At 47.6% G+C, this 24,462-nt stretch overlaps 1 protein-coding gene and 1 long non-coding RNA gene across 16 annotated transcripts in view; one reads left to right on the top strand and one right to left on the bottom strand.

Annotated features, from left to right (window-relative positions):
* Positions 1 to 13,583, top strand: part of PTPN3 (protein tyrosine phosphatase non-receptor type 3) — a 141,526-nt gene extending 127,943 nt beyond the window's left edge. For 11 of the 14 annotated variants that reach the window (XM_070594954.1, XM_070594959.1, XM_070594952.1 and 8 more), the window contains 5 exons: positions 118 to 264; positions 6,231 to 6,359; positions 7,292 to 7,437; positions 8,023 to 8,158; positions 9,857 to 13,583. In XM_070594954.1, the coding sequence (XP_070451055.1) occupies positions 118 to 264; positions 6,231 to 6,359; positions 7,292 to 7,437; positions 8,023 to 8,158; positions 9,857 to 9,934 (636 nt within the window). In that variant the 3' untranslated portion in view covers positions 9,935 to 13,583. The remainder of the gene's footprint in view (positions 1 to 117; positions 265 to 6,230; positions 6,360 to 7,291; positions 7,438 to 8,022; positions 8,159 to 9,856) is intronic. The other 3 variants (XR_011533281.1, XR_011533282.1, XR_011533283.1) reach the window with 1 other exon arrangement.
* Positions 13,584 to 16,794: 3,211 nt separating this feature from the next.
* Positions 16,795 to 24,462, bottom strand: part of LOC139079566 (uncharacterized) — a 28,250-nt gene continuing 20,582 nt past the window's right edge. For both annotated transcript variants that reach the window (XR_011533285.1, XR_011533286.1), the window contains one exon: positions 16,795 to 19,128. This is a non-coding gene — a long non-coding RNA (uncharacterized lncRNA). The remainder of the gene's footprint in view (positions 19,129 to 24,462) is intronic.

Raw genomic sequence — 24,462 nt, 5'->3', positions numbered from 1 at the left:
TGGCCAGAAATTGTTAGAGAGATTATTCTGGTGTGATGTCATTGCCGACAGGAAGAGTTTACGATCCAGTTCCTCGCAGCAGTAACAGATTCTAATACCTTACCAATCTCTTGCCAGATGGAAATTCCTCCTGCTCACCTTGTGAACAAGTACATTGCCACTCAGGGCCCCCTGCCACATACCTGTGCACAATTCTGGCAAGTCATCTGGGATCAGAAGTTATCACTCATCGTCATGTTGACGACTCTCACAGAGCGAGGGCGGGTAAGTGGCCAGGTTTCCAATTCAAATGTGGAAATTGGAGTGAATTGAAATTGAAAATTTCTGATTCATGCTCTGTGGAACACGAATCTCAGAGCTGGAAAGGGTCTTAAATGTTGCCCAGTCCAGCCCCTCCATGACCCACGGAGCTACTGATGGACACCTCCAATGAGAGGAAGCTCAGCATTCCTCCTGCCCACTGCCTGGCCTTCCCCGGGCTGAGGAATGATCAGACAGCCCCTCCCAGTCCTGACTGGGGTGCAACAGAAGACAGAAGGCAGTTCCCCTTACTTTATCTCACCTGCCCCAGAGCCCCTGCGTTGGCTGTGGCCTCACCCGCCCAGGACAAGTGCGGGTCCTGAGAGGAGCAGTGTGGGTGCCAGGTTCTCACTGGCCATAAAAAGTAGGAGAAATTATATCTTCTGTCAGCCTCTGCTTGTGCTGCAGCAAAACCAGATGCAAGAGAGGTAAGAGGGGCTTAATTAGGAGAGTAATGGACACATAATGCGCTTAGCAGGGCCTGTGTTTTCCGTAGGAACAGATCACTGATGACATAACAGAAGTCAGCATGCGGGGGTACATGTATCGTGAGTTCTCTAACTTGTGCGTACATCTGGATATCTTCGTTATGAAACGTTTATTCAGAAACACATTCCAAGATCAAATATAAATTAGTTTTGAACCACCTATTCAAATAATCTCTGTGCCACTTCCAGGCCTGTCCTCAGTACGTAGTTCAGAGTGCCAAATGGATCCAGGCTGAAAGTCAGCATACACGGGGTTGGAATGGACGGTACATTTGAGGAGATGAGTCTACCCTCTCCCCTGAAAGGGCAACATAAGAATTCCCGCTAATTCTGCAGAGCCCCGTGGATTGCCAAGGGCTTTTACGTGTGTTGTTCCAAGCATCAGGCTGCCCACCTGTTAAGCACTTCCGGGGTCCATCCTGCGGGCGTTCAGCTCTGATTTCAGACATTCCTCCTCACAACAAGCTGAAATCCTCATTGCTTTGAGCCTCCATGCTACCTGCTTCTCCCACCTGGAAGACAGAATAATTGACCACTGTCTTCTGCACAGACATCTTCCAGATCTTAGACTTATGAAAGGTAATAAGCTCAGCTTCCATTAGCTTATGCTCAGTGAAAATTGTCTGGTCTTTGTCTCGATGTTGCTGTCAAGCCGGTTCTCCCATTTTGTACTCATGCCCTTGACTCTTGACATCTACGTACAGCACGCTGGCGGGGCTCTGGAGCCAGACAATCTGGGTTCAAAACATGGTTCCCCTGGAGCAAGTTACTTACCCTCTTTGACCCTCGGCTTTCCTGTCTGTAAAATGGAGATGATGTTAGTGCCCACCCTGGGGGGTTTGTAAAGACAGACAATATATCTAAAGAGCTTAGAGAACAGCATGTTGCAAGTGTCTGGCAAATGTTAGCTATTGTTGTGTGTGTGTGATCGTCATCGTCATCATCACTGGTTGGATTCAGCCATCAGGTCTGGCCTTCCAAGTGCTCTTTGGGGCTTTTTGGGGTTTCCTTCTCTCGTTCTTCGTGTTGGCTATCACTCTTAGCTTGTCACTCAGAGTTTTGATCAGAATCTCTTCTCATCACATAAGTCAAACTTAAAGGTCCTCAAGAGGCAGTGGTAACCTCCTTCTAGAATGCTGAGTCAGAGGTGTTGAGGGCACTCTTTGGGGAGCGGTTGTTAATTCTCCCAGCTCCGCTCCCAGCCCCTGCCGTCTCTCCATCTCGTCTACCTGGTTACCGTGAGAGACCGTCAGTGGCTTTCCCGAAATCACGTGCCAACAGGTCTATGGCGTCGCCTGGCCTCCGTGTCTAGAAGTCTCGTTTTTGCCTATTTTTAATTTTTGTCTATATTTTTTGTTTCTTGTGATTTCCCAATCTTGTTTTGAATAGGAAATGAAACTACCGGGAACTCTTTTGAGCTTAGAGAACCCCGGCTGGCTCCCAGTCCTGTCCTGTCTCTCTTTCGGGAGCGCCTGCAGCTGTCTTGTTCTGTGGTGTGGTGGCTACAAAGTCAGGCTCTAGGGCTCTGCATCCCGAATTCAAACCCTGGCTCTAGCCCTTCGTAGCTGTGTGACTGAGGAAAGCTACAAAACCTCTCTGTAAGATGGAATAATAGTAGCTCCTATCTCGTGGGACTGGGGGGAATTGAATGAGTTGAGACAGGTAGCCTTCTTGGAAAAGTGCTTGGCACACAGGAAATACTATATAAACGTGAGCTAGCAGAAGTGGGAGTTTGGATACCACCTTAACAAATATTGCCAGGACTCCACTATGTTGATGTCACTGTAGTAGGATTTATTATTTTTCTTTAAAGTGATTCACCTTTTTTTGCTTTAATAAATTTCCTTCGAAAGATATATCTTAAATGGAAGTCCAGTATCGCTTGCCATAAATAGAGGGCATGTGTGAAAATGCAAAGACCACAGAACAGCATTACTAAATTCGGAATAAATTCACTTGCCTTCCAGGCTCTGAACCCGAGACCTGCTTGCACCTGCGTGCTCTCGCGCATTCTCATAAAAGGGAGTTAAAGCATCAGGGAGATCATGTTAAAGCTGTCCCAGCCCCAAATAGTCACTCTCTGCATGGCATGCAGGAAAAAATTCGCTTTCCCACCACGTGGTTGGATGCTGACTAGGGCTCCGCGTCTGTCAGCACGTCCCACACTGTGCAGGCCCTGGTCCGGGCTGTTGTGGCATTTTATGGACAGCACACATCAGGTTTATTGCCTTGTCCTTTCCGAAAGCTACCAGTCTCCCCATTTGAAAATTCTGCTCTATTTGCCGGCCTGTTTGAGGCTTCTGGGGGCCCGGATGCTGCAGCTTTTCTCAGAGGCTCTTCTCGCAGGAGAGAGGTGCCCCTCCCATGTCACAAGGTCATCCAGTTCCTGCTGCTCGGAGCTGACACTGAGCCCCTCGGGCAGCTGCGTGGTCCCCTCACCTGTGTCTGGTGTCGTCCCCCGCCCCTTTAAAGTTGGCTCTACCCTCCAGCAGTGAGGTCATTCTTCGCAGAGAAGAGAGAGCTGCGGCAGGCATGGTTAGTGACACATGATCCTTCTTTCCCTCATCCTCCTTGTTCCAACTCAGGAGAAAAGGCCCTTTCTTCCATCCCAGAGGCTGCGCGTCCTCCGGCTGCTCTTTCAGGGCCTGCATCTCCGGTGCTATCCTCATTAAGTGCCCCCTCCCCCCCGTCCCTTGGTTGGTGCCCCACTGAACCTGAGCTCCTCTGAGGTCTCCAGGTGACCCGGTGGGGTTCTTTGTTTCCCAGCCCTTTCTTCCCACCTGGACCCCTTCTGGCAGGTTCCGTCGGGTTCCTGCATTAGAGCCCCATCTCCCGTGAGTCACGGCGTCCCCTTCACCATCGCTGGCCCTGGGAACTTCCCTCTCTTGTTTACTGACTGTTGGAAACCTGTTCTTCTAAAATGCAGGCTTCTTGTTTCCTCCCTCTCCTCTTACAAAGGCTCAGGTGCTCAGGTGACCTGAGCCCTTTATCCTGAGGTCCTTTATCTGGTCCTCGCCACCGCCTGCCGGTTCTTCCCCATTAGGAGGCAGTCACTCCAGGCAGCAGCTTCGTCCCTTACCGAGAGAGGACATTTTTAGCACATCCTGTGTGTTTTCTCTCACATTATGCATTTAGTGGGGTGGGACTCCCGCAGGCGTGTGGCTGGCAGAGTCCCCCATCTCTGCACTGCCCTCCAGTCTGCAAGGACAGACAGCCCCTCCAGAGCCTCGTGTCGCCCTGTGGTCCCTGTGGTCTGTGAGCCGCTCCCACTGCAGGGTCGCTTTGATTTCTCCCTTGAGTCATTCCCACTGCAAATATTTCTCTTTATGTTCTCCCTTCAGGTTCATAGGTTTCCTCGTAGACACAGTAGAGCTGTAGCAGTACAGCTACAAGGATGGTTCTTTGGGGAAAGATGATTTTTTACATCTGTATATGCCCCATTTCTTATGCGTATGATCCAACACCAGTTGATTCCCTCTCTGAGCCTCAGTTTACTCATATGCAAAATAGAGCTAATAATAGTACCTAACTCATAGGATTGTTTTGAGGCTAAGACAAAATAATGTCCATAAAAAGCACCACATCCTGCTTAGCATATACTATTCCAAAGATAGCGGGCTTTAGCTTTATTGCCCCACAGCGGCACATTAATGCGGAAACAGGCTCCAAGAACTTAAGTCATGCCCAGGATCACACGGTTGGTTAGTGGAACTTATTAAACAGGGTTGAAACTCAGGATTTCCACCAACTTCTTGCTCTTTCCACCACACCCCCGGTGCTTTCAGATCCAAATAGACCGAAAATCTAAATTGGATCAAGGGATAGAGTCCAGTTCTGGTCAGATTCACTGGGAGTCTCTGGAAATACAGATGTTTGTAGCTCGCTCTTGCATGGGCTGGTCCCTTCAGAGAATATTTCCCGTCAGCTGTCCTGTGGGCAGAGAGCTGTGCCCCCTGCACATGTGGAAAGGACACAGGTGTCGGCAGTGGGTGTCAACTCCGCCTCGGGTTCTGTGCACAGCAGCCCCTTCATGTCTAAACGAAGTTGGGAAATGACTACAAACCCAAATACCCAGGTTAAAGGCTTACAAGTAAATCCTTAACTCCAACTTTTCAGCAGCATGCTTTAATTTTGAATATGCACTGTGACGTTTGAAAATAAGAGTAGAAGAGCTGTTTCCAGACAAATTATGTTCATCTATTGGTTTATACCCCCCTTCAGCTGTGAACATATGTAATTTTTACATAAGTTGGTACAACTGTAGGCTTGGAGAAAAAATCTTTTTGAATGAATCAGAATTTGACTGACGGAACTCTGACGGGATAGACAGCTTGGCCCTGAATTTTACTGCTAAGCCAGAGGCAGGAGTAGGAAGGCAATGGAACAAGCTGCAGGGTTTGGAAGGAGGAAGAGAAAATGGAGAGAGGTGGTGAGATCGATCACTCTCAGGGAAGCCGGAGCAGCCCTGCAGCTTTGGGCAAGTCGGTTAATCTCGCTGAGCCAGGTTTCCTCTTTCCGTTCGGCTCTCTGGGGAGTCTCAGCTCCATACGAGTCATATATGAAAGCACTTGAGGGTCTGGAAGATGCTGCTCAAATGCAGAGGGATGCTCATCTGAGCTGGGGGATTTCTTTGCTCTGGGTTTTTGTGGGATCTCTGATCCTCCTCTCTCAAGTTGATGTGCAGCCCGTAGCAACAATGGTGATAATGGCCACCACTGACCTGACCGCCCCCGGTGAGCCTGGCCCTGCACACCATTATCTCCAGCCTCTGTCACCATCTGTGAAGCAGGTGCTGACTCCATCTTTCGGGCAAAGAATTTGAAACTCAGAGAAGTTAAGAAGTAGGTTCAAAGTCATATGGCTAACAAGTAGAGGAGAAAATGATTCCAGCAGATTCCTAAATGTGTGCTCTTAACTGTTGTGCGTGAGGACTTCCACCTCGAGAGGATGGACGGAGGGGTGGATGGTGAAGGAAGGGTGAGGTAGAAGGAGCGGGTGGTACTGAGAGCAGAGGAGGGGCCTGAGGCACTGCAGTGGGCTTGACTGGGGCTGGAGAGGTCTCCCCTACGTCAGGACCCCCTAGCTGAGGCCCCCCCCCCCCCCCCGTTTTTCCAGCCATTGGGCCCTGGTGATGAAGAAAAGTCTTTATACTCATCCTTCAGGCTCTGGCCCCAGGCTGGTTTGAGAGCTGTGGTCTGGCCCCTAGCAACCTGACCCCCGACCCAACTCTCCAGAAGAGCAAGGAGGTTCCTCTGGCCTCCTCAGAGAACAGACACAGAGCAGACCAGCCTCGCCTGAGTTCCCTTCCTCCCCGCAGCTCTCTGAGCACCTGGCATGAGTGAGAGGGCTCTGGCTGAACGCCCAGCCCGTCTGTCCAGTTAACTGCTCCTGTGCCCCACCCCCACAGCGGAGGGTAACTCACCCTCGATGGTTCCTTTGCAGACCAAATGTCACCAGTACTGGCCTGATCCTCCTGACGTCATGGAATACGGCAGCTTTCACATCCGATGTCAGTCAGAGGACTGCACCATCGCTTACGTGTTCCGAGAAATGCTGGTCACAAACACCGAGGTGAGCAGTGCCCTTATGGTGAGTGGTCCAGGGGAGGGCACGGTTTAGAGGCAGGCGCTAAATCAGCATCCACTGTGGTCCAGTAGGGCTGTTCTTCCAGGTCTGGTCTACTTTTTCACCTGGTGGGCATTTCAGTAAAAGAACCAGCACCCATGTTCACAACAGCATTATTTACAATAGCCAACGGGTGGAAACAGCCCGTGTCCATTGACAGATGACTGGATAAACAAAATGTGGTAGTGGTATCTCCAGACAATGGAATATTATTCAGCCTTGAAAAGGAAGGAGATTCTGACACATGCCCCAACATGGATATACCTTGAATACATTACACTAAGTGAAGTAAGCCAGTCACAGGCCAACTATTGTGTGATTCCACTTTTGTCAAGTACCTGGAGTAGTCAGATTCCTGGAGACAGAAAGGAGAATGGTCATTGCCAGGGGCTGGGAGGAGGGGGGAATGAAGAGTTAGTGTTTAATGGGTACAGTTTCAGTTTGGGAAGATGAAAAAGCTCTAGAAATAGTGATGATGGTCATACAACATTGTACTGAATGCCACTGAACTGTATATACTTAATAATGTTTAAAATAGTGAACTTCACATTATGTATATTTTGCCCCATTTCAAAAAAAAAAAAAAAAGCCAATGTATGTGGCCCATGGGAGAGAACAGGAAGAAATCTGCTGTGGGCAGAAGAGGTGGAGGAAGCAATCCCACGGGAGGTGACCTGGGATGAGCCTAGAGAATGGGTGTCCTGGGACAGAGTAGGTGAGGAGCGTGGGCAGGAGTTGGCAGGGGCCAGAGGAGGGATGTGCACAGTGGGCGAAAGAGCATCAGGAGACGGGAGCACCCCGGCCAGAGGCGGAGGCGGGGCCGGGGTCCTGCCCACCGGCGGGGTGGACTCACCAAGGCCGCTCCGCATCTCCCGCAGACCGGAGAAGAGCACACTGTGACGCATCTCCAGTACGTCGCGTGGCCCGACCACGGCGTGCCCGATGACCCCTCGGACTTTCTGGAATTTGTAAACTATGTGAGGTCCCTCAGAGTGGATGGTGAACCCGTCTTAGTTCACTGCAGGTACTGTGGCTTGTTGGTTTTGGGTTGTTTTTTTTTTAAATACTCCTTGGGAAAGGCCTGGAGAAAGATGCCAAACACCAAACTCACTTAAAGCCCACAAGACTGTATGTGCTTTTACAAGGCTCTGTTTACTCTATTTCTTCACTATTCAGAAGATTTGGGATTATCTGGAGCATGAAGCCCTGAATGCAGCCCAGAACTGAAGCGGAAGGCCCCTCCCTCCTCTTTCCCTCTGTCCTTGAGTCAAGTGACCTTCACAATAGATGTGAACAGGGTGGGGGTGGAGTTTGCGCTAAACGTGGGTTTCTTTCTGTTGGTTTTTAGAATATAGAATTGTCTTAGAATATATGAGGCCTCAGAATACACGAGAGGCTTTTTCAGCCTGCTTGAGTGCCTCGGCCTCAGAAGATAGGAGGAGAGTCTTTTTCAGCCTGCTTGAGAGCACACCCTGAGTGTGTGTTTTGTGTTCTTGAAGGTCAGGGGAGGGAAGCTCTATCTGAGTAGACAAGGGAACTGGCGAGTTGAGCTGGGCTGTGTGGAAATGCTGCCTGAGCACATCCCAAGTGTCTGCTCCCCTCCCCGCAGTGCTGGAATAGGTCGAACCGGTGTGTTGGTCACCATGGAAACAGCCATGTGCCTCATTGAGAGAAACCTGCCCGTTTACCCACTGGATATTGTCCGGAAAATGCGAGACCAGCGCGCCATGATGGTGCAGACATCAGTGAGTAGAAATCCCATCATAAAAATAGTAACAATGGCCAGCGCTTCCTGAGCACTTGCCCTGGGCCAGGACTGTGAGAAGGGCTTGGCAGGTCCAGAGACCGAGGCTCCCGGGGACTGAGTCACCTGCCCACAGTCACAGAGCTTGTCAGGGGCTGAGTGACCCCAGAGCCCACCCCGTCTGACCTCTGCCTTTTGCTGCCCTCCACTTCTGCTGCCTCCGGCTTGTTTTCTGCCAGCCACTTGGCCAGGGAGCCGCCCTGGTGACATTCTGCATTGTCAAACCACGGGCCCATCATTTGTCCATCAGAAGTAAGCAAGGTCACCCGAGAGTTTCACCCCACCCGCCTGTTCCTAGGTGAGCCTTTTGGCTCAGCGGATGTTTCTCATGACCCTACTGTCTCCCCTCTTAGGCTTCTCCCACGTATGTCATGCCTGGGTACTTGGTACTCCAAGTGTCCTCAAGGAAATCTCATGGTTTTCCCCCAGAATGATGAGAAGCGGGGGTGGGAAGGGGTGTGGAAAGAGCATGAGTCAGACTCCCCCACATACTGGGAGACTTTTGACTACTCCCTTAACCTCTCTCCAAGCCTTAGTGTCCCCATCTGCAAAAGGAGGACCATTCCATATTCACTCATCCATCCATTCAGCGGATAATTGCACCAACAGGAGAGACTCGAGGTGTAGGGAGCTGGAGAACTGGATTAGTCGATTAGAGATCTCAGCAGCAGTGGGAGAAGTCCACGGGGAGTCTAAGAACACCGTGGAAGAGCATCGAAAGCCAACTTTGCAAAGTCAAGGAAGGCTTTCTGCAGGAGTGGCCGCTAAGGCAAAAGCCCCAAGATGGTCGAGGAGGAGTTAGCAAAGAAGGGGGTCAGAGTCCATGTTGCAGCCAGCTCTGTATCCTCCCGGGCTCAGGGACGGAGTTCGTCAGATTTCTCTAAAGTTTGTGAGCTCTTGCTTTATATTCACGTGTACCCAAGAAATCCGGTTAAGGGAAAAAACTCAGGTTACTAAGGCTGTTCTCGGCCCTGTTTTGTCGTGTGGAAGACCTCATTACTGGTTAAAAACTTTCAAAATCCACCATTTGGGTAGATTTTCCCAGCTGGCGGGGCTCAGTCTGAATGCTTTCTTTTGCTCTATACACTTCAGTGCAATAAGTTTCACAGGGGTTTGTTAACATAAAGAATCAAATCCTGCAGAGCATCTTTCAGTGGCTTTCCTTTCTAGGACAAAATCCAGACTCCTTCCCCAGCGCAAGGCCCAGCATGACCAGGTCCTGACCCACCTGTGCAGCCTCTCCCCCCACATCCAGGTGTTCCATGAGGCCTGCTGACACTTCTCAGGATGGGCCATTGTCCTCAGGGCCTCCACACTGTGCGTACCCTGGAATGGCCACCCTGAGTGACCTTCGCCCCTTCCCTGACACCTCCAGACTGCCGCCATCTCCCTCTCCCACGTCTCCATGCCACTATGCCCATCCCTCTCCGGGAGTGGCCGCCGCCCCCATCATACAGGAATAATGGGGTCACAGGTGTGTCTTCTCCACTGTTTCCCTGGCACGTGGCACAGGGTCCGGCCTGGCCCGGAGCTGGAGCTCAGAGGGTGCTTACGGATGACACGGAAGAACAGCGTCCGTGGTGTGAGGCAGCGTGTGTGGGGCTGCCGGTGGGCCTGACGGCTTGCTTTTCTCTTCCAGAGCCAGTACAAGTTTGTGTGTGAAGCGATTCTTCGTGTTTATGAAGAAGGCTTAGTCCCAATGCTGGATCCCAGTTAAGACAACTGTGAAAACGTTCATTCCTGTCTCCCAAGGGCATCCTCCTCCAGGACTGACCTGCTCTCTGGAAGCAGCAAGAGGGATCTGTGGGCTGTGGGAAAGGAATGAGCACATTTGAACCCAGGCACTTTAAGTTTCTGTAGAAAATAGAAAGGTATCGTGTACATAGGAACTGTGTATATACGCATGCAGTTATAGCATCGTTTAGGCCCGTTGTTCCTCTGGAGAGAAATAAGCAAAAGGAGATCTGAGTTTGGGGCCTGTCCTAATGCGTTCCTCTCTAGACATTACTGTGTTCCTGTAAACCATACTCCAGCGAATGAGAGGGGACGCCCGCAGTGCCGTTGACCTCCCAGAAGCGAGAGGGTGTGGCTATTTAGAGTTGCTGGGGTGTTTTGTGTGTATATGTGTATAGGACTCTAAGGGCTGAGCTGTCTGTGTTTCTGGGCGGAGCTGGAACAGTTAGCGTTCCTCTGCCCCAACGCTAAGGAAACCCCGTGAGTGTACTGAACGGCAGAGTGGTGGGGTGTCAGGCTGAAGGATGAGCAGCATCTCTTTCTGCCCTCCCTTCCTTTGTGGCATCTCCCTGCCACTTCCGATATTCGTGTGTCTGAGAATTGTGTCCAAGATGTCCCGCTTCGCCCCTGCATTAGCGACCGCTTTCAGGTTCACACGCGGTGCCTGAACCGGCTGAGTAATGTAGGTTCCCGTGAGTTTTCAGCTGAGACTCTGAGAACAAGGGCTCCCGGTGTTGTCTTGTCATCTCGTGCGTTCGTTTTAGGAGCGGGTGCTGCTTGCCTCTGCTCGCCGCGTGCTGCACACTCAACCCAAGACTGGAATCACCAACTACTGAATCTACGACATGGTTTGCTGCTACTTCGAGCTATTACACTTGAAACATTATGATTTTCCTGAGGGGAGATGGGATTTCATCTAAATATTCAGAATCTTTGGCCCTTCTAAGGAAAGATCTTCTAGTCATTGAACCATGGGAAACCCAGCTTCTGGAGGGTTGTCCATGGATGTGTGTGTGTGTGTGTGTGTGTGTGTGTGTGTGTGTGTGTGTGTGCACGCCCATGGGTGAGTGTTTCTCAGGATCCCTAACTTGATTCAAATTACAGTTGAGTTTATATAAAGAATGAGTCTCTGTATAAAGGAACAAATGTGTGCTTTCACCCTCAGTTTCAATGGTCTCCATTTCATTTCAAAGGAGAAGATCAGACTATCTGAATATAAACACAATTTGATGTTAATTTATTCTAAGTACGCCATGATTTTGATTGTCCTAAAGAATTCTGCCTTTGTTGATACTGTGTTAAATTTTTTAAAAATTTGTGACAGGATTGTAGCAAATTATTATTTAAGGAAAATAAATTACATAAAAATTCCAATGTGGTATTTTTAAACAGCGGTTTTTATGTATCCAGAAGAGGAAGCTAAGCCAGTTTCTTAACAGGATTTATAGAAAAAGGATGCTTTTGTCTTGTATACAGAAGTGAAGCCATTTTGATGTTTGGCAAACTCTGGACTAACTGAGTAGTTTCCTGGTTATGAGATGGAAAAAGACGTATACGGTGGGGGCCGGGTTTCTAAAGCTTCTTTATCTAGACCTAGCACATTTACTTGCATAATTTCCCACCTTTTCCCCACCAATATTTGACTGCTTAAATGGCAGAGTGGAAGGGAGCGGTTACGCAGTGCCGGATCCCTATACTGTGAAACAGGAGACCACCCCTGCCCCATCCTTGTGGGCATAGTGCCGGGCTAGCAGAAGGAAGCAGGAAGGTTTGGGGCCAAGCAGTGGGGGATTTGGCTCCTCGTCCTATAACTAGCTCTAGGCCTCGTCACTAAGAGCACTACTTCTATGTCCTCATCCATACAATAGGGGACATAATTCGGACGACTTTAGGCCGAATACGAGGATTGAATAAAATCCTGCTATCAATGGGAATTTTCATCGGCTGGAACCTGACACTGCTGTAGATGAGTTACTTGGAAAGGTTAACTTATCAGTGATTCGCCCCAAAAACGCACGAAACAGAAGTAGAATCGTACAAGTTTTTATACGATAAAATTGCTTTTCTTCAAGCGAGACCAGAAGCACAAAAGAATATCATACCAGTACCTTTGTTCAATCTGGACCCAGAAGAATTCTACCAGCAAAGGACCAAAACAGAGGGGAAGGCGGGAAAGCAAAGGGAGATTTCAATGCCATCAGGATATTTAGCAAATCATTGGCATTTGATAAAAATGCTTCATCACCCTGTCTGCGAAAAACTGGAGAAGTCTAAATGTGTTTGGAGATTTGTTTGTTTTTTTTAAAAAAACAAATTTTTTCATATGGTTGCAGAAATGCTGCCAGTATTGTTACATAAATTTCTAGAAGCTTACCAAAGGTTGCAGCTAGCCTTTTTCTGCCACTGTGCAGGCCCACAGTTCAGACTCGGCAGATAGTACCAGGAACAAAATTGATGAAATACTAGGGAAGAACAAGGCAAGAGAATTATCGCACAGGGCGAAACAGGCAAGTAAATGCTATCGATCCTGCCGATTACATTCTGTAGCTCAGGATTCCTGCTTCGCCACCTTAAACACCTCAGCAGTTATACTTAAGCCTTTCAGTCCTAAGTGAAGAACGTCAAAATCAGCATAAATATTTTTCCTAGGAAATTTGGCTGCATGTGGATGGAGAGGCATTTCTGTCCTGAGTTCTGGCACTCTCTGGAAGTTCTAATTAGACGCACCGATGTGCTGGCTTTATCAAGATGGCGATCCCTCCTGGGGTCACTCTATAGAACCTGCACTTGGTGTTTTGAATTTCCAGAGAAAAATGCAACTCAATTTGGTTGGGGGAGTGCGGGATGTGGGAAGGTTTGGGTCACAAACTTGTGCCGGTCTTCCATTCTGGTCACAGTCATTAATCCTTAAATATGCTTTTAGATTTGTGTAGATGCTATTGCTGCTATGTTGCTACTTGACATTTTTCTTTTCCTCAGATATTATCATTTAAGTGCAAAAAACAGGCCCCTTCATCCTCAAGAGGCAACAGAGAGGCAGCATCAATGAGGAAAGATGGTAAGAGGCAGGACTTGCGGGTAGCCCTAGACTTAGGCAAGATGTGTCGCCTGGGCCATTGGTTTCCTTATATGTGGAAGGGGAGGGTTGGGCTGCACTAGATGAGTTCTCTGGTTCTCTCAGTGTTTACCATGCTGGGAATCTGTATTCCAGAGAATCAAAATCCCAAATCAAAGCTGTATGGCTACTGAAGACATATGGATCACATTTCTGTGACTTGTCCCCAAGAGACTGTCCCTCAAACCTTGGCACTACTGAATGCAAAGACAAGGATTGCCACCCTCTGGTTCTTGCCATCCTAAGCTGAGAACCAACTCAGTGAAGATGGCAAAGCCTGACCTCATCCTGAGGAACAAAACACGTGGGAGTCTGATGGCCGGACTGTCCGCCATCTTTCAAACTCGTTCTGTTTGGAGCAACAAAAGGATTTCTGTTATGTAGCTTTGAAAAGTATCTTAATTGATCAATGTTTTTTCTGTAAATTTGGAATGTTTTTCATTCTGACCTGTTCTGTCAGTGACTGTACTGAAAAACAATTTGATCACTATAAAAACATTCAAGCTATGCAACACTATGATGATGTGTTGACATTTTTATTCTAATAATTGTCTTGGTTTCTGGAAGTGTTTTCTTATTTTGCCTTTTTTTTCCCCAGTAAATATTAAATCTATTCGAGGAGAGTGTTCTCTGCCCATCTCGACCTTCCCTCTGGTCAGGAGCATGACCATGAACAGTACCTGTCTCTGTCTTGACCTTGTGTGGCAAATTCTAGATCAGAATCAGATTCAGCTGTCCTGGCAACAGTAACTTACACAAAGTAGAAGTTTCTTGCCCCTCTATCATGCAGGGCTGCCAGGATGGCCCCATGATCCCCACAGTGCCAGGTTCCTTCAGACTTAGTGCTCTGCCATCCCCAGTATGCAGCTTCTACATCAAGGCCCATGATGGTGATTCCAGCCAGCAGGATGGAGGAAAGAGGAGGAGAAAAGCGAGACCCCTTCTGTTAGGGTGTGTCATCTGGATGTTGAAATCCCATTGGTCAGAACTTAGTCACAGGGCCATACCTACTGCAAGGGAGTCTGGCAAAGGTAGTTTTGGGGGTTTTTTGCTGAGGGAAGATTGGCCCTGAGCTAACGTCTGCCAATCTTCCTGTTTTTGCTTGAGGAAGATTGTCACTGAGCTAACATCTATGCCAGCCTTTCCTCTATTTTGTATGTGGGATGCTGCCACAGCATGGCTTGATGAGCAGTGTGTAGGTCTGCACCCAGGATCCAAACCACAAATCCTGGGCCACCGAAGTGGAGCACACGAAGTTAACCACTACACCAGGCCAGCCCCTGGGAAAGGTGGTTTTTATTCCAAGAAGTTATATGCCTAACTGAAATTCAGGAGTTCTGTTTGAGACAAAAGAAAAGAATAGGTTTGAAGGACAGTCCGTGGTCTCTGCCATAGCTCAACCCCTCGGTCGCCTTTCTTGCCTCTCACAGAGCCCACTGCTCCTCTCCCCAAGGTAGAAAACCCAAACCCCATCCAGTTACGGCATGACGCTAAAGCTAACATCACCCGTGGGGGATTTGTGGTCTTTTCCATCAGCTCTGGGTGGTTTCTTGTGGTCTAAAGACCTATAAACTCAAGACAACTTATCTTCTCCCAACACACCCCATAAATAGTAGGGAAGTAGAAACAAGCAGACAGCCCTGCAAAACTCATAAGAGGGGAGAAGAGGAAGCCCACTGCACAGGAACAGTTCACCCATGCGGGTGAGCAAGTTCCTTGCATAGCTCCCTGACCACCCAATCCTGCTCTCTGGGAAGGACTCCTGTCCACTGGGGCCAGTCCCACCTCCCACAGCCACATCCGAAGTGGGACTGCAGAGCTTTGTAGCTTGCTTACTCCTGGGGCAGTTTTGGGGGGTCCCCAGGATTGTTGGGGTTTTGCCAATAGAATCCCATCGAGTACCCACAGGCAAAGATCTGGTCTACACCGGCTTTCTGTGCTCCGTTCATCCCTCTTTCTCAACTTAAAGGTGGCAACCTTGAGGCCCCCTGAAAGAAGCTTGGGTGGGAAGGCAACACCCTCAATCTGATTTTTGGAGCTACCTGATTTGCATTTTCTCACAGAGAAGTCTTAAATGGCTTGCTGTCCCCAGCCTCATCTCCTGCTAAGGCAGCCACCGCTCTTAATAGCTGCCATCTGGAGAACAGAAGCAGGTGGTATTCTCCGTGCTTCGAGACCTTCATCAGCTCTGAGCACAGGCTACAGACAGTGCCTCCCTTAGCAAAGCAGGATTCCTTCCCGTCTCTGCTGCAGCCCGGCTGGCTCTAGCCCCAGTTCATCTCGCTTTTATAGGACTTTGTGAGAAGCCATAAGGAGCAACAGTCTCACTTCTTGCACCCTCCCACCATCTTCTCTATTGTCGTGGCCTCAGTCAGCATGTGGTCCATCCTCCAAGGCACTGCAGATGACAATTCCATCAAATGTTTAGCCACTATTTAAAAGGCAATATCTTTCCTTGCCATCTGCTGGCCTGCTCATTCCACTAAGCCAGCACTGCATTTCAGATGATATTTGCAGTATCCCACTTTCAATACCAAATTCTAAATCTAAAAGCCAAAGTCAAGGTGGCTGGAGCAAAGTGGAAGTTTTTCTCTCTCAGGTAAACGCAGGAATGCAGAGCTGGTACAGTGGGTCCATGGTCAATGGGACCCATGCTCCTCCCACCTGGTCACTCCACTGTCCTCAACATACACCTTCCATCTCATACTCCAAAATGGCTGCTCCAGCTTCAGCCATCACATCCACGTACCAGCTGGAAAGAAAGAGGAAAAGAGAGAAAAAAAAGAATTCCCCCTTCCTTTAAGGATAACTCCCAAGAGTTGCGTAGGCTACCTTGATTTACACACAGTTGGCCAGAACTTAATCATACGGGTACGCCTAGCTGTAAGGCACATTAGGAGATGTCGTCTTTATCCTGGATGGCATTCTATCCTGCCAAAATTGCAGAGTTTTATTATTGAAGAAGAAGAGGAGATGAGCATTAGGCACAATCAGCAGCCTCCCCTGCAGATTCCTTGACTTCAGATCTACCAAAGAGCTGATTTAGGAGGAGTTACCCTGCTCAAGACCCAGCACACGGGGACAAACGCAATTATGTCATGGAAGCAAGACCGACCCACCATCTTGAACTATAGCACTGATGGCTCTTGGCAGGCTCAGAACCCGGCCATTACATACACAAATCATTTGAATCAGAGTAGATTGATAATGCAAACTTAACGTCTTTTCTGGAAACCCCAGATCCCTACCTGTTCCCCACCCGCAAACCATACAGCGCAGTCTTCATCTGTGGCCCCCTTTGTGTTTTTTCCTCTTTAGTCTCTAAACCTCTAGTTTCCTCTCGGGGTCGAGGAAGGTTCCAGGATTTCTCCTGAGGCTGCCCCAGGCCTTCCAACCTCATTGTCCAAACCAGAGGACGAGCCAGGGAAGAAGACCTGTTGGACGCAGTGGCAGAGGTCCAGGGAGAGATGGTGGCAGATGGTGGCAGTGAGGACGAGGTAACTGGTCGTAACCCAAACATATTGAAAAGGAGGAAGTGATGACTGGATGACTGATGGGCAGGCAGAGGGAGTGGCCGAGGGTGGGGCCAGTTCCTAGGTTGGGCAGTTGGTTAGTGCAGGTGCCACAAACAAGGAAAACTTGGTGTGGGGAAGATGATGAGATTGTTCTTTGGGTCTGAAGTCTAAGTTCAAAGACACGTGTAAGCAGACTGAGGAGTCACACAGCTATATCTGAATGTGAAAGTTTATTCTTAAAAATGGTGTTGACATTTCTGGGTCCTGAGCACCCCAAAAAACCACAGTAAATGTCTTTTGTGCCATTCTTGTTCATATTCTATTCCATTCAAATGATTTCTGGAATCAAATCCATTTATTAAAATAGCTTGTGAGCCAGGCCTGGTGGCCTAGTGGTTTTAAAGTTCAGCACACTCCACTTCGGCGACCGGGGTTCAGTTCCCACGCGTGGAGCCATACCACCCATCTGTCAATTGCCATGCTGTGGCAGCAGCTCACGTAGAAGGACTTACAGCTAGAATATACAACTATGCACTGGGGCTTTGGGGAGGAAAAAAAAAGGGGGAAGATTGGCAACAGACGTTAGCTCAGGGTGAATCTTTCCCAGCAAAAAAAAATCACTTGTCTGGGGTGAATATGCAGTTGCCTTAGTCTCCTCAGGCTGCAATAACAAAACAGCATAGACTGGTGGCTCACACAACAGACATTTGTTTCTCACCAGACATTTGTTCTGGAGGCTGGGAAGTCCAAGATCAGGGTGCTAGCAGATTGAGTTCTTGGTGAGGGCCCTCCTCCTGGCTTGCAGACAGCTGCCTTCTTGCTGCGTCTTCACGTGATGAAGAGAGCTGGCCCTGATGTCCCTCCCTTCTCTTATAAGGTCACTAATCCCACCATGGGGCCTCTCATGACCTCATCTAACCCTAATCACCTCCCAAAGGCCCCATCTCTGAATATCACATTGGAGGTCATGGCTTCAGCACATGAACTTTGGGGAGGACACCATTCAGTCCATAGCAGCAAATTCATATTTTATCATCATTGTCACCAGAAGCCCAAGTTCTCTCTGAACTTCCTTCCCCATCCCTCGTCTGTCTCCCTGAACTCTCAGAGGCTTCGCTCCCCCCTAGAGCCCCACAGGGATGAGGAGGGGAGTTTTGCTCACAAGGGGACAGCGTCCTGGGGCTGAGGAGAGATTCCCCAACCCCAGCCCTGACGTTGGCGTGTGCTAGTTGGTGGTCTTGACACAGGCTTTATGCATGGTTTTCTTTAATAGTGTTCTGCGTTACCCTGGCCCCCTCCCGCATGAAGACACAATCTTCCTTTTCTTCCTGGAGGGATGGGGTAGTGCTGGTAGATGAGGGGGCTACTCTCCTTCAGCCCCCATCAGCAGTACCCACCCCAACATGGTCCCTGAGTTAAGCATCCCATCCCTCAGCCAAGTGGCTGGCTCATGGGCAACCTCACAGTTTTACCATCTCTGTTCCTCTATAGATAACAATATGCATAGCGTCCCCTGGAGTTGCGCACAGTCGTACTACCAACCATGCTTCCTCACATTGACCAGGGGGACCATTGGGTCATCTGTGCTGCCCTGGAGTCCCACAGAAAACTCATCAGTGCTTGATGGGCTTCTGGCCGAGGCTGAAACCCTATACCCACCCTGGAACTCCATCCACTTCTCACTTGTGCTTTGAGAAAGAGATCCACAGTTTGTCTCTCAGAACTGCTCATTTACCATCCAATAGCAAGCTCAAGATTCTGACGGAACAAACATTTTCTGAAAATAAGCCTCATGCCTCAGGGGCTTTCACTTGCATCCCATCATTTAATGCCAAGCACACAATTGTGAATAAGGGAGGAAATGTCTCCCTCTCCGTGCTCCACACCCAAAAATGATGCTCTAAAGTGGTGTGGTCAGTAACCATGTCAAGATCACATCTCAGACCCGGTCCCTGTGGACGCTGCTGCCACAGTCCCTAAGCACAGAGCATGGCATGAACTATTGGCACCCCGGAAGCCCCTCCTGCCCTGAGCTCTGGAGAGAGCTGGCCCTGCATCTGCCAGTCTCACCAAATGAATGCACACAGTCCCTGCTGCCTGGCGTCTCCGAGTTCTGGGGCAGATGCCTCTCACTGGCAGAGCCTAGCTCACGCCCCCACGCCTAGCTGCAAGGCAAACATTTGGTATTTTCAGCGTCTGTCATGGAAGATGTGGCAGGTGGTCTCTGCCTCATGTGGTAGGTAGAAGAGTTTCCAGACGTTGAAGCTTGACCACCAAAACCAGATGTCCACTGTAGTCCACTCGTTTTGCTTTCCGACATCATTCCCATACTTCTGAAACACAACAGTGCTCCTGCCGGACATAGAACAACCATCCCTTATACAGCTGGAAATCTGCTCACCGTTCCCCAAAAGGGGTCAACCGGAACCATCATCAGTTACGATCAGCAGCAAATCCTGGAGATCAATTCCTTTTCTATTTGGTCGTGATCCTATGTCATTGCCTGTGCACTATGGACTGAATGTATACGACAACTATCAGTATAGCCTATAAAACAGTAAAGGAAAAAGAAAGGGGAGAAGAAAAATTAGATAAACTATTTTAAAATATATATGACACAGCAAAGAGAAACTATAACAGACCTGCCTGGGGCAAAGAGGCATTGCCCACAGGAGGAGTATGTCTGGATGCTGTCCAGAATGTGAGGTCACTCTGGGCCAGGCCTTTGGGGCTCCAGGGAGGAACTTATCTCAGCTCTCAGATGTCACTGAGACCAGGCGCAGAGTTTGGGTTGCGGGGACAAACCTACCTGGCAAAGGCAGGAGGCATGTAAAAGAGAAGAGGTGCGATAGTAATCAAGGCCAGTAAGTCACATTTCTAAACAAAAGACAGGCTATTTATAAACCAACCACAACAAGTCAGAAACTTGAAACAAAAACAACTGAGAAACGCCTAGACAAATACATTCTAAAATAAAGTTACAATCCTTCAGCAATCTCCCGCTTCTTGCGTCAAATCTGGGTTGTCCTCGAGAACGAAGAGCCTGTAGGAATCGCATGTTTGTCTTATGTGGGCATCATCCAGAAGCGCAGGAAAACGAGGAGCGGAGGAGCCGATCCCTTCCACAGACACCCCCACCGCCAAACTCCTTTATTTCTATCTTTTACCACTTCAGTGAGTTGGCCTCAGGGGAACCCTCCCCCACGAATTTTTTGTCATCTTCTTTCTGCCTCATTCATCTCAGGAAAAGCTCTCCTCTCTCTTTTCTTCACACCATCAAGAACTAAAAAAGATGTTCCTAGCAGGATTCTTCAGAACAGACAAAAAGTGGAAGCCACCCAAATGTCCATGAGCTGGTGAATGGATAAACAAAATGTGGTCTAGCTGTACAGTGGAAGATTATTTTGCCATAAAAAGGAACGAAGTACTGATAGATGCTACAACATGGGTGGACCTTGAAAGCATGCTAAGTGAATGAAGCCAGACAAAAAAAGTCACATATGCTACGATTCCACTAATATATGTTGTCCAGAAAGGGCAAATGCATAGAGACAGAAAGTAGATCAAAAGTTGCAAGGGGCTGGGAGGAGGGGAACAGGAGTGACTGCTAATGAGGATGGGGTTTCTTTGGGGGGTGATGAAAATGTTCTGAAATCAGAGACTGGTCATGTGAATATACTCAAAACCATTCAAGGGCACACTTTGAAATCGTGGGTTTTAATACGTGAATTTAATCTCAGTTTTTTAAAATTAAAAAAGAAAAAAACCTAAAAAAGTGTCATCAGTCTCCAGGAGGAAGAGTTTAAGTTGTTCTGAGCGGTAGTTGGTTGCAGACATCAAAGCCACAACATTTGCAAACCCACCAACCCAATAACTCCGCTTCTGGGAGTCTGACCTAAGGGAATAACTTAAGGATTTTGTTTTATGATATCGAGACAGTTTTTAAATATGTTTTTACAGCTAGGGGTTTTTATAATAGTGAAAATTTGGAAACACTCTTGATGCTCACCAGTCTGAGCCTGGTTCCATAAAGTCTGGTGCACCTTTCTTATGGGAAACTGCGCAGCTCTGAAAGTGGTGTGAGAGCTGTTGATGTCCACACACACAAAGAATCCATGATGTTTCCGTAAACAAGAAACTCAGGTTACAGAATAGTATTGCTGGGTGATTCTAACTTTAAATACAGTCAGTATAGTGAGGTGGCTAAGAATAAAGATTCTGGGGGCTGGCACCATGGTCGAGTGGTTAAAGGTCCATGAGGTCCACTCCAGAGGCCGGGGTTCGCAGGTTTGGATCCTGGGTGCAGACCTACTCCACTCACCAGCCATGCTGTGGAGGCGTCCCATGTACAAAGTGGAGGAAGATGGGCACAGATGTTAGCTCAGGGACAATCTTCCTCAAGCCAAAAAAGAGGAGGACTGGCAACGGATGTAAGCTCAGGGCCAGTCTTCCTCACACACGCACACACACACACAAAAGAATATAGATTCTGAAGCCAAACAGCCTAGATCTAAATCTGGGCTCCTCCTTACTGATCAGTTGTAAGTCCTTGGGTAACAGACCCAACCTCCCTGAGCCTGTATTCTCCTACCTTTCTGTTCTTTTCTGAGCTTCAGTTTTCTTGTCTACAGACTGGGGATAACAATACCTACCTCATAGGTTGTTGTGAAGATTGAGTTATTAAGTGGAAAATTAGACCATTCATGGTGCAAAATACGTGCAGTGTTAGCTATTACTGTTTAGATAGATGATAAATTAAAAAAAATAGATCAAAGATGTATAGATACATAGGTGATAGCAAAAACATCGGGGAGGAAGTGGGGAATGCCTATATGTTAAGAGTGCTATGTCTAGGGATAGAGTAGTAGGTGGATTTTCTTGTCTTTTTGCTTATTGGTATAGTCTAAGTTTCTGTAATAACCATGTGTTACTCACAATTTTTTAAAGGCTGGAATATTGTTACCAATGCGCCTATACTGAAGAAGTGAAAATCATTCAATTTGGCGGTGAAATTAGATGTAAGAATCAGAGCCTCTTAGTCCTTGCGTCAGACAGGATTCTTTGGATCGCAGGGGACAAGAACCCAACTCAGATTAGCTTAAACCAAGAAGGCTGTCTCCTGGGCGGGACACTAGCGCAGTGCCAGAATGGAAGGAAGACTTCAAGAAGGAGGGCAGCTCCATGGAGAGACTGGATTCTTCGCTCCTTTGGTTGCCGCCTCTCTCGGCCTCGATTATCTCGGATGTCTTCAAACGGCCTGGTACATGGCTCTTCCTCACAGCTCCGAAGCCAGAGAGGAAGGAGCGGTCCCTCCAATCCCATTCATTGCTGCTCAAGGGAGCATTCTGATTGGCCCAGCTCAAGGTAAGTGCTCACCCCTTGGACCAATCACCGTGGCCCGGGCGTTGGTCAGGGAGGCACAGACCCATCCCCACAGAACTTGATGACTGGATTGAAGAGTGGGACAGGAGCAGCTCCGCAGGAAAGGAGGAGTTATTCTGGGCAACCTCTAAAGGGCCCTGACGTTCTGGCGCGCCCTATAATGAACCTATCACTGGCCCGATCACTTGACAGGCTGGCCTCGTTGCATCAACGCCTGGAGAGCATCCAGAGGGCCCCCCTTGGTGGCAAAAGTTACCGAATTCCTGCCACATCTTATTCCAGTTAAAACTGTGTTACCTCAAGGACTGGTCTTCAAGAAAGATAGAAAGCCTGTTTCCACTTCGATTTACATCACCATCAAAAGGTGTGCTCCTAGTTAATGCTGCAAATATGGTGTGAGTTAAATGGATAAGTCAATTTGGAATTCCAAACCGTCATGTGAAGATGACCTGTTTTAACACAGCTCTTTCCTTGTGAGCCGAGGACAGTATTTGCCCCTTACTCTAAGGATGAGGGGTTTTTGGGCCCAGGGCTCCCCACAGTGTCTTCTTGCTCCCCTCCTGGCAGGAGTGTGATAACTTCTATTCCTCAGCGAGTCCTGCAGCTCTGTCTTCTCCTTTCCTCGCATCCACATGCCCCATGCCATGCCAGTGGTGTAGGTTCAGCTAATATGTCATCTCCTCCAGGAAGCCTTCCTTGCCTGCCCCTTCCTGAGCTGGAGCTATGTTTCCTGCTCTGGCTCTCTCTGCTGGCTTGGAATTCATTGCCTCTTGTGTTAGAGTCACTGATTATGCTCACCTTATCTCCCTACCATCTCTGTGCCCCTATGCACACACACAGTGATAAGCAGGTGTCAGTAAACGTCTGTTGAATGAAGACAGGCCAGTACTCCTTACATTGCCCATCTCAGACAGGATCCTGTTCCCCCTAACAGTCCTTTTTCACGTTACTTAACACCCCTATCACCCTTATCCCCACGGCAGGAAGTTTTTAAGGGAGCTGGTGGAGATGGAAGAAAAGTTTCCAGATCTGATCACATAAAATTCAGAACACCGTAAACACAATAAAAGGCAACAAGAAACTGAGAGAAATATTTGCAACAAATTTGACAAATTCAAATGAGATGCCATTTTTAGCTTAAACTTGGCAAAAATAAAAGGCATGTTTTGAAGCATATTTAATGACAATTTTATGGAAAATATTTGAATAGAGAAAAGCCTGGAAAGAAAGCCAACAACAATTTAATAATGATTAGACCAAAATTTTGGGCTTATGGATTGTTTTTTTTTAAGTTTTGCTCTTTTCCAATTGTTTATAATAAATAATCATTACATATATAATCATAAAAACTAAGCGACAGATGCCACCTTTTCCTGAATTTCCTATATTATAAAACTTCATGTTGATAAGGGACTGAGGAGATGAGGATGTTGGAGCATAAATTGATACAACTTTCCAGGAGGAAAGTATATGTTAAGTACATCTTAACAGTATATATAAAGAACTTTTAAAATGTAGATATTCTTTCACCTAACTTCTGTTTCTAGTCATTAATTTCCATGACTGGAATAAAACATGACTAGGAAAAACTTCTACTTTTAGTCATTGATTCTAATGATTAGAATAAAGAGTGTCTAGGAAATTAAACAGGAATGGGAACAATTTACATACAGCAATATTCATTGCAGAGGTTTCTAAAATTTGAAAAAATTGGAAACAAGGGTCCAGTATTGAGGATATGGGTTAAGTAAAGGATGGTGTGGTCCTATAATGGAACAGTATGCAGTCATGAAAACGCCATTTGTAAAGAAGGTCTAAATAAAATAAAAAATGCTTATGGTGTAATGTTCAATGTAAAAAGCTCAATAAAAAACTAGGTAAATCGTGTGGTCTCCGAGGTGCATGCATGTATATGTGCATACACAAAAAGGGGCTCAGAAGACATACCAATATGTTAACAGTGAATAGCCCTAGTTTTATGAATTATGGGTGATTTGGGTTTTTTTTACAACTACCATGTATTTTTTATAATCAGAAAAAAATCGTTTTTAAAAAGGTCCCCATGATTTTTAACTAGTCATCGATTGCTCTATAGTAACACTGCAAATGCACAATCCTTTGACCCAGAAATCAGCTTTCAGGAACAGATTCCACGTGTGTATCCAGTTATTCACTACAGCATTGTAATGGCGGAAGATTGGACACAATTCAAATGCCCAGCGTAGAGGGCTAGTTACACAGTTATAGCTAATAGTTCTAGGTCTAGCTAAATAGTCTGGATAAATAAACCATAATACAGACCTGCAATGGAATATTCTGCAGTCACAAGCAAGAATGAGGAAGGCTTTTATTATGTTGTTATTTTTCTATACCTCTACCTTATTCTATATTGTTAGTAATAGTAAATATTCTATACTATTATTATTATTCTACACGAATACAGAATGTTCTCCAGGGTAGACTGTTAAATGAAAACAGCAAGATAAGAGCAGGCGTGGA

This window comes from Equus przewalskii, chromosome 26 (genome assembly GCF_037783145.1).
Source record: "Equus przewalskii isolate Varuska chromosome 26, EquPr2, whole genome shotgun sequence".
NCBI classification, from domain to species: Eukaryota; Metazoa; Chordata; class Mammalia; order Perissodactyla; family Equidae; genus Equus; species Equus przewalskii.
Note: the sequence above shows the minus strand (reverse complement) of the source record. Positions and strands in the feature narration are given on the sequence as shown.